At 46.3% G+C, this 9,682-nt stretch overlaps 1 protein-coding gene across 1 annotated transcript; it reads left to right on the top strand.

The window, feature by feature from the left end:
• The first annotated feature begins 6,968 nt into the window (after positions 1–6,968).
• On the top strand, positions 6,969–8,614 carry LOC136615341 (olfactory receptor 52D1-like). Its single transcript, XM_066594161.1, has one exon. The coding sequence runs from the start codon at positions 7,105–7,107 to the stop codon at positions 8,092–8,094; it is 990 nt and encodes a 329-aa protein (XP_066450258.1). The 5' UTR covers positions 6,969–7,104; the 3' UTR covers positions 8,095–8,614.
• Positions 8,615–9,682: the final 1,068 nt, after the last annotated feature.

Genomic DNA, 9,682 nt, shown 5'->3' with positions numbered 1-9,682 from the left:
GGCACTTGGGGGAACAGTGACCACAATATAATCAACTTCCAGCTGTCATTCAATAAGAAGCCTTATCAGGGAGCGACAAAGAAAATAAACTTTAGTAAAGCAAAATTTGATCAGCTCAGAACTATCGGCAACATTAATTGGGACAACATCCTCAAAAATATCAGTACAGACGACAAATGGGAGGAGTTTAAAAGGATCCTAATCACCTCATGGGAGCAGCTCATACCCTTTAAAAATAAAAGAAACTCAACTAAAAGGAAACCAATGTGGCTCGACAAGACGGTACGAGGGGCAATAAACGAAAAGAAGAAAGCGTTCAAACTACTAAAGCAACAAGGCAGCGAAGAAGCGCTAGAATCATATAGGGAAAAAAACTAAATATGCAAAGATAAGATCAAAACTGCCAAGGAGGCAGAAAGACGGATCGCCAAAGAGAGCAAAAACAACCCGAAACTATTCTTCAACTATATTAGCAAAAGGATTTGCAGGGGGAGCGCTGGCCCTTTAAAAAATAATGCAGGAGAGATCATTGATGATGACGGAGGGAAGCCAAATCTACTAAATAGTTTCTTCTCAAGTGTATTCACAAACGAAAAGGAAATGCCACACGAGATGCAGGGGAATAAAATGGACCCCTCACAAAATATCTCATACCTAACGCAGGAGGAGGTGTGGAAGAGACTAAAGAAGACTAAAATTGATAAATCGCCGGGCCCAGATGGATTACACTCAAGGATACTAAGGGAACTAAGTGACGAGATAGCTAGGCCGCTATACCTAATATTTCTAGACACTATCAAGACCGGAGTAGTACCATTGGACTGGCGCATTGCCAACGTGGTTCCAATTTACAAAAAAGGGAGAAAAGTGAGCCTGGCAACTACAGGCCAGTAAGTCTCACTTCAGTAATGGGAAAAATCTTCGAGGGGATTCTGAGAGACGCCACTGATGAGTACCTCAAGGAGATTAAGGGAATAACTCCTCACCAGCATGGATTCATGAAGGGTCGCTCATGTCAGACCAATCTGATCAGCTTCTACGATGAAGTAAGCTCTAAGCTGGACCGGGGAGAATCTATTGATCTTGTATATCTGGACTTCTCTAAAGCCTTTGACACCGTGCCACATAATAGGCTAATATACAAAATGAGGCAGCTCGGACTGGGCGAAAACGTGTGTAAGTGGGTAAAAAATTGGCTCAATGATAGAAAGCAGAGGGGGTAATAAATGGTTCGTACTCTGATTGGACCACAGTCGCTAGCGGGGTGCCACAGGGTTCAGTTTTGGGCCCCACTCTGTTCAACATATTTATCAATGACCTGGTAGAGGGGCTGCACAGCAAGATATCAATATTTGCAGATGACACAAAATTATACAATATAATTAATGCAACAGAGGACAATGTGCGGCTGCAAACGGACCGAGATAAGCCGGGGGCTTGGTGGGGGGGGAAATGGCAAATGAAGTTCAATGTTGATAAATGTAAGACTATGCACATGGGCAGGAGGAACGGATGTCACCAATATTCGATTAATGGGGTACCGCTGGGGAAAAGTGATATGGAAAAGGATCTGGGGGTATTAGTGGATAGTAGACTAAACTGGAGTAACCAATGCCAGTCAGCTGCTGCAAAGGCAAATAAAGTCTTGGGGTGCATTAAAAGAGGTATAGGGGCGAGGGGCGAGAACATTATCCTTCCATTATATAAGGCACTTGTCAGACCTCACATGGAATACTGCGTACAGTTCTGGTCACCGGGGCTCAGGAAGGATGTTATAGTGCTGGAGGGGGTTCAAAGAAGGGCAACTAAACTAATACATGGAATGACGGGACTGGAATACCCAGAGAGGCATCAAAACTGGGATTATTCACCCCGGAAAAAAGAGACGGCTAAGAGGCGACCAAATAACTCTGTATAAATCCATGAGGGGACGATACAAGGATATCTCCCAGGATCTGTTTATACCCAGGACTGCGACGGTAACAAGAGGGCATCCGCTACAATAAGAGGAAAGTAGGTTTCATCACCAACACAGAAGGGGATTCTTTACTGTAAGAGCAGTGAGACTGTGGAACTCTCTGCCTGAGGACTTGGTGATGGCAAAATCCATAGAGGAGTTTAAGAGGGACTAGATGTCTTTCTGGAGAGGAAGGACATTATATGATATAAATCTTAGGATATTTGTCAATCCGGATATATAGGCAGGTAGGAACTATTAGGGGTTGATCCAGGGATTAGTCTGATTGCCATTAGGAAGTCGGGAAGGAATTTTTTCCCCAAAAAGGGCTAATTGGCTTCTGCCCTTGGGGTTTTTTGCCTTCCTCTGGATCAACACAGTAGGATAGACAGGCTGGACTAGATGGACACTGTCTTCATTCAGCCTTACATACTATGTATAACGAACCCCTCGCTAAAAACCCTTAAACAATAACGCCTTTTTCTCCCTGTCTGGATATGTATTTAGAAACGGCACCATCTCTGCCAGTTTCACCCGAGTCCTCTCTTTTTTCAAAAACCGTGCCCCCCCCCTCCTTTTTTTTGTTTGCAGCATTTTGATGCTCCGTGTGACCCTGCGCCACAATGGAAGCAGGCATGCTAAAACTTGCATTCTACACCAAACCTACACTGGCCTTCATTGAACTGCCAACAAAAGCCAAATATGTTTCCCACCAGCCTGTCCCTCTTGACCCCTTGCCACGGATGTGGATGCCGAGCCAGAAGACCTGGCTCCCCCCTGCAAGGGCAGCCCAAAACGCACTGGGGCCATTACTCTCAGCCACAACTAAATATCCTTTTGATCCCATCGAATCGATGGACGGACCGCTTTCCTCTACCTGCACTGCTCATCATAGCGCAGCCGGGTCTGACCCCCATAAGCCCTATAAGCTTCCACGATCAACTCCACGTAGCAGAAAGAGGCTGGAAAATTTTTCTGGCACCTTTTCATCTATGAAGCTAGCCAAAATGGCAAAAGCCTGTAACCAGTTTGTGATTGTCTGCAGGATTAGAGCCACCTGCCCTTTTCCTCTTCCTCCTTTTTGCACTCCGTCCGTTTTCTCTTGTCTAACTGAATTTTTAAGGGCAAGAGGCAGAATATCTCAACGTATTCATCACTCCAATTTTTTTTCCGTAGCTCCTTCTTCAAGTGAGCCACCAAGGGCCACTTGAAGCAAACATATACCTGGCCTTTTGCCCCATCATCCAGGCAGATCCCATCCCCGCCATTCTCCCTGTGGACCTGAACTGCGACTCCCACCCCACTGTGGAGCTTCCGCCCGGGACACTCTCACCGCTAAACAACAAGTGCTCTGCAGACTCTGTAAATGGCTAGGGTCATTCACTTTCCCTTTTCTTCTCCATTCGGCTCACACCACCATCATGATTTCTCCTGGATACAACTTGACTCTGCAGAATTTGACAGACAACTTTAACTCCTCCATTTTCCAGACATTTCTTCATTTTCCATACCTCTACACAATGTCCCTATCCATGTTGCCCAACCAAATTTGCTACATAGTAATAGTATCTCCTTTTTGTGCTCCTTGTATGCTCCCTGTAGTAAGTACCACTTTTAGTGCTCCCTACACAGTAATGGTGCCTCCATTTATGCCGCCACTTTTAAATGGGTTGTCTGCCCATTTTTTCGTGAAGGACATTAGTAGTTGATGGATGGGAGTCCACTGCCCGGGAACCCTGTCCATCAGCTGTTCATTCTTCCCACGGTCTAGTTCTATGATCCAGATATTGTCATAAACGGACAGGAGAGGAAGGGCCAGTGCCAGCTTCAATCCCATTGAAATCAACAGGAGAGCCACACTGCTACGGCCCTTCTGGCTTCTCTCCTGGTCCGGAATGGATGTGACATCCTGACCATAAGACAGTTGTCAAGGTTGTTCATGAGAAGGTGTCCTGGACCAGAGAACCACAGATAACGTGGCCTGTGTAAGTCCCTCTGTTCTCCCGTGTTTTCCTCCCGGTCTCATCACGTATTCTCCTGTACTGCCTGTCCTGCCACTGGTGTAGAAGTGAACTGTATTTTGGAGTGTTACAACTTATTCTGGGTAAACGGCTTCACCGCCCGTTCCCGGTTTGACCTTTAAACCTAACTCCGTGTGTGAGCTCTTTTTACTTTCACCCAGAAATCACCACAGAGGAGGGAACGGTGGCGTCACCCGTGACTTAAGAGGACTAAAGTAAACCCCTCTCCTGGTTACCCTTCATCTTAATAGCCTGCCCTCAGCCCCTTGGACGTGTCCCTGGTTACCCTCCAGGTGGGAGGTGGTAGGGCCACCGTGACAAGGCCTACACCAATCCCCGCTGTTTCCTAGGCTGGGGCCGCTCCTTGGACACTGCAGCACCTCCACTGGACAGCGGGACAGATAATCAGCTGGTGGAAGAGCTGTGGTGCAGATGAGTATATGTGGTTTTTTAATTATTTTATTTTACTTACGCAAGTCACAGCCAAGTGAAAAAAGTTTTCGCCCCTGCACGGGCCCGAGCGGCCTGCCGGGATTCTATGTCCAATCCACCCCTGGTGTCCAGAGACCTCCGTATTGACAGTAATTAGACCAAGGAGGCCTGGGAGTATATTATATATTGAGCGGCTCAGTACAATGCTGGTAACTGAAGCCGAAGAACATCCTGGAGGGAGGGAGGTGAGCTGCTATGTAGGAGAATGGACCCCAAATTTGATAGTAATGGTAGGAGACCTACGTACATTCAGCTTAATCAACCTCTTAATATAAGACCGAGTCTTGTTCATGCAGCTGGCGATCTGGCTGCGAGCTACACAATCCTCTGTGAGACCAGCAGCACACATCTCTATTCATCCAGACAGACAGTTCTCACCTGGGCTGGCACATTGTAACAAACACTGTACGGATATAGTGTATTACAGTGCAAGGATGCTGGATGAGGTTCTGAGGAGTAATACAGAGGAAGGGTAAAAGGAGAAAAGTTAAATTAGGAAATGTGATAGATCTGCCTACAGAGATGTGTTCTTAGAGTGCACTTACAGCCGTGGTTATTGGGGATTAACCCGATGGTCTGGGGTAGCACATCCAACAGAACTGCTGCAGCTTGGGAGAAGTCTTGGAGAACTGAGTGAGAGGCTTGGATTATGGAGGATGCTAGTCTGAGATCATTTGCAGAGAGCAGCAGGGTAGAGTGGTAGACAGAGCTGAGCAGATAAAGAGTGCTGCAGCACTGAGGAGAGCTTTATGGAGTCATAAGTATAAGTTACCATATAGAATGGATGAACAACGGGTGTAGTGACTGGCACAGGGTGGAGGCATTGGTATATTGACTAGCACAGGGTGGAGACATCAGTATAGTGATTGGCACAGGGTGGAGACATCAGTGTAATTACTGACACAGGGTGGAGGCATCAGTGTAGTGACTGGCACAGGGTGGAGGCATCGGTGTAGTGACTGGCACAGGGTGGAGGCATCGGTGTAGTGACTGGCACAGGGTGGACGCATTGGTGAAGTGACTGGCACAGGGTGGACACATCGGTGTAGTGACTGGCACAGGGTGGAGGCATCAGTGTAGTGACTGGCACAGGGTGGAAGCATCGGTGCAGTGACTAGCATAGGGTGAAGGGATTAGTGCAGTGCCTGGCACAGGTACAGGGATTAGTGAAACTGATTGGCAAAGAGTGGAAGTATCAGTGCAGCAACTGGTATAGGATAGAGGCATCGTTGCAGCACCTAACAAAGGATGGAGGTATTGGCGCAGTGACTGGCACAGAGTCGAGGCATCAGTGCAGTGCTAGACACAGGATTGAGTTATTGGTGACGTAAACGGCACATCATTGCAGAGCCTGGCACAGGATAGAGGCATTGGCGCATTGACTGGCAGAGAGTGGAGGCATCAGTGCAGTGCCTGAAAGAGGCTGGGGGCATCAGTGCTGTAATCGGCAGAGGATGGAGGCATAGGTGCAGTAACTGTCACAAGGCGGAGGCATTGATACAGTGAGTAGCACAGGATGAAGGCATCAGTGTACTGACTGCCAGACAGTGGCGGTATTAGTGTAGTTACATGCACAGGGTGGAGGCATCAGTGTAGTGATTGGCACAAGGTGGAGACATCAATGCAGTGACTGGCACGAGGTGAAGGTATAAATTACTTTACCCTGTGCCAGTCACTGCACCAATGCCCCTCCACCAATAGAGCGGCATTGTTGCAGTGACTGGCACAGGGTAAAGTAATTGGTGTAGTGACTGGCAAAGGGTGGAGGAATCAGTGTTGGACAGAAAGATGAGCCTGGCTGCTGCATTCAGGATGGATTGGAGAGGGGAGAGTTTAGTGAGGAGACTGATCAGTAGCGGGTCGCAGTAGTCCGGATGAGAATGGATTAGGGCAGCAGTAAAACGTTGATGTTTCTATAAAGGGGAAAGGATTTGGGAGATGTTTGAGGAGCAGGTAACTGAGTATATGGAGTGAAGGAAAGATGGGAGTCATACATGACCCCGAGACAGCAGGTGTGCTTCTGAGGCATTATGGGGGTACCAAAGAGAGAGTATAAGTAGCTTCTCTCTTCCGCCATCATCAGCATAAACAAGCACACTGAAGTAATCTGACCATGCAGTTTTCTGGAAAGGTCTGCCAGAAGATTGTTCAGCTGCTTGAATGTCCCACTACATCAGGTATGACCACCGAGGATCTGAACTTTGGGGGAATATGTTTCTCAAATGTCTCCTAATGTCTTTAAAATGTATCTTCTTCTATGGATATAAATTCGAGAAGGTGATGTGATTAGACAACCTCCATGACAACCACAACCTTCTGGTGATTCCCAATGAAATCTTGTGTTACACCTTTTCTAGAAGATTCTTGACATTCTCTAAGGACCGCTGTATTCTGCTTGAACCCTCCTGATGTCTTTCCTTATGTCTATCGCCAGGTAAGGTGAGAGTTGGGACAATTACTGAATGAAGATCGACACCTCAGAAGACCTGTCAAAAATATACAAGTGCTCAGTATGCTACACAGTAGTATCTGGTTATGACACATTCACGACCAACATCCTCCCTTGTTACTATCTTCTTCTCACATTGACGTCACTCAGAAGACATCATAGAGAGATCTCCTAATGACCCAAGAATGAACACATCCAACCACAGTCAGAATATGTTCTCTCACACTGAATTTATTCTCTTCGGGTTTCCAGGGATCGTTGCCTACAGGAAGTTTCTGGTGATCCCATTTCTCTCTATGTATGTTATGATCTGGACTGGTAACTTCATCCTGATATACCAGATCTGTGTAGTAAGGCGTCTTATGTCCCCCATGTACATCCTCATCTCTATACTCTTTACTGCCAACATTTCTTCCACAACTTCCTTTATTCCAAAATTCATCCTTGGCTTGTCCATCAACATGAATGAGATCACTTTGGCCGGTTGCCTCATACAAATGTTCTGTATTTACTTCATGGCTATTTTTGAGTCTGGCATCCTTCTGACGATGGCACTGGACAGGTATGTGGCAATTTATAGGCCACTGCGTTATAATGATATCATGTCTAGACAGACCCTGGTTTATCTGGTCCTGATTGGGATTGTCCGGGCCATTATTTTTGTTTCCCCAATGGTCATATTGGCTTCTTATATTCAATACTGTAAGTCCAACATAATTCTGAATTTTGTTTGTGAGAACATGGGGCTCCTGAGCCTGGCCTGTAGTGACATCTCCAAAATACAACTTGTGGGTCTCCTTGTTAGGATCTTCATCACGATTCCTGATTGTTGTCTACTCTTATTCTCCTATTCCGGCATCCTCTATGCAGCCATGAAGATCATATCTGGTAAAGCTCGGCACAAAGCCTTGCAGACCTGTGGGATGCACCTGCTGGGGGCCGTGATCATATACATATGTGCTGTAGTATCTTCTGTGGTGTACAGAATGCATGCACGCGTCTCCTATGATGTCCAGAACCTGTTCAGTGCGATCTACATGATGTTCCCAGCCACGTTGAATCCCTATATCTATGGATTAGGAGTCAAAGAGATTAGACAGTCCTTGAAGAAATCCTCGAAAAGAAGTTTAGTTTTCTCCTCCTCGATGCACATCCACAATCAGGGGTGTACCTAAAGGCTCAGGGGCCTGGGTGCAAAAGTTCAGCTCGGCCACCCCCCCCCCCCTCTTCCCTTTCTCCTTCTCACCCTGTACCCATACCTAAATCGTGCTGCATACAGCTGCAAAACGAATTTCCAATATGAATTATCCCCATTAACGCATTTCCTGCACTACATGAACATTTGTTTGTAGCCCCTTAGGCCACTCTCACACCGCTCCTATGGGTTTGGATGCAATTACTCAGATGTGAGCTCGGAGGCGGTGTTTCTAATGCTGTGATTTTCGAGAGCTATCTGTCCTGTTTTGCTTTTTCTAACACACCTCCTCACCCATAACAATGATGGGATGCAACAAAAGCGCTGTACCATGCGTGCAAAAATGCTGCTCGAACTTGCGGTAAAAAAAACCCACGATTTTAAGCAGTGTTTTCTGAACGCACGTCTTATAGTGGCCTTAGCGCATGTTCATGTTTTTTTTGTACTTTTGAATCACAATTAAGAAAAACACATAAAAAACCCTGCAAGCGGTATTCAAAGTCCACAAATGTTTTTAAGACACTCCAGACACTATTAAAAACCACGTGTGTTCTTGATGCATTTTTTAATTGTGTGCAAAGAGTGCAATTATTTACAGGGAGATGTGTAGCAGGGGATCTCTTCTGATATCTCTTCTGATCCCGCACTATCCCCGGGGCATAACTGTACATCCTGTTGGATTAAGTACCTCCCTGCCAGGAAGTATAGTTACGTCCTGTGGCAGGAAGGGGTTAATATCACTGGAAATTACCTGAGCTGGGGAATAATACTGGTACATTATTCAGCAATCGGAACGGTCTAAAAAAACAAAAATCCCAATTCTCCTGCAAAAAAAATTGATAAAAGTTCTAGAATGCGTTATACGTGCCCAAAAATGATGCCATTAAATATACAACTTGTCACGCAAAAACAAGTCCTCAAAACAGACAAGTCAATGCGAAGAAATAGAGTTATAACTAGAGATGAGCGAACCTACTCGGCCATGCCCCTTTTTGCCCGAGCGCCGCGATTTTCGAGTACTTCCGTATCCCCCCCCCCCCCCCCACACACACACACACACACCGGCAATGCAATCAATGCCGATTGCAATAAAATGAAGGAAAAGTTTTAAAAAGTTAAAGATTCAGCTGCCCTGATGGATCAGGGGAAATACTCACCCGCCTTGTCAGTGGTGTCCCATGGTGAACTGGTCCTCGTCACCGCTCTTCTGCGCATGCGCACCAGACGAATGATGTTATGCGCATGTGCAGAAGGCCGGGAGCCTCGGCAAATTTAAAATCCCCTGGCTCCTGGCTCTTGAAGGTAGCCGTAAACCAGAAGATGTCACCGGGGACCGAGGTGAGTGCTCCCTGGGCCCGTGATCACAAAAAAGTTTTTAAAAGTTTTTAAAAAAGTGTAAAAAAAAAAAAAAGAGTTTGAAAAAGTTAAAAAAAAGTTTAAAAAGCGTACGTTTCATCTCCCCTCATGGATCATATCCATGAGGGAGGATGAAATGACGTGCCTAAGGTGATTTATCCGCGGACTTTACCCCAGCTTCTGCGCACGCGCCCATTTCCAAAATGGCAGAC

The sequence above is a fragment of the Eleutherodactylus coqui genome, chromosome 1, assembly GCF_035609145.1.
Source record: "Eleutherodactylus coqui strain aEleCoq1 chromosome 1, aEleCoq1.hap1, whole genome shotgun sequence".
NCBI lineage: Eukaryota > Metazoa > Chordata > Amphibia > Anura > Eleutherodactylidae > Eleutherodactylus > Eleutherodactylus coqui.
Note: the sequence above shows the minus strand (reverse complement) of the source record. Positions and strands in the feature narration are given on the sequence as shown.

What these genes read in the sequence shown, in the direction of transcription:
- LOC136615341 (XM_066594161.1), top strand. Translation starts at nt 7,105, where the DNA reads ATGAACACATCCAACCACAGTCAGAATATGTTCTCTCACACTGAATTT.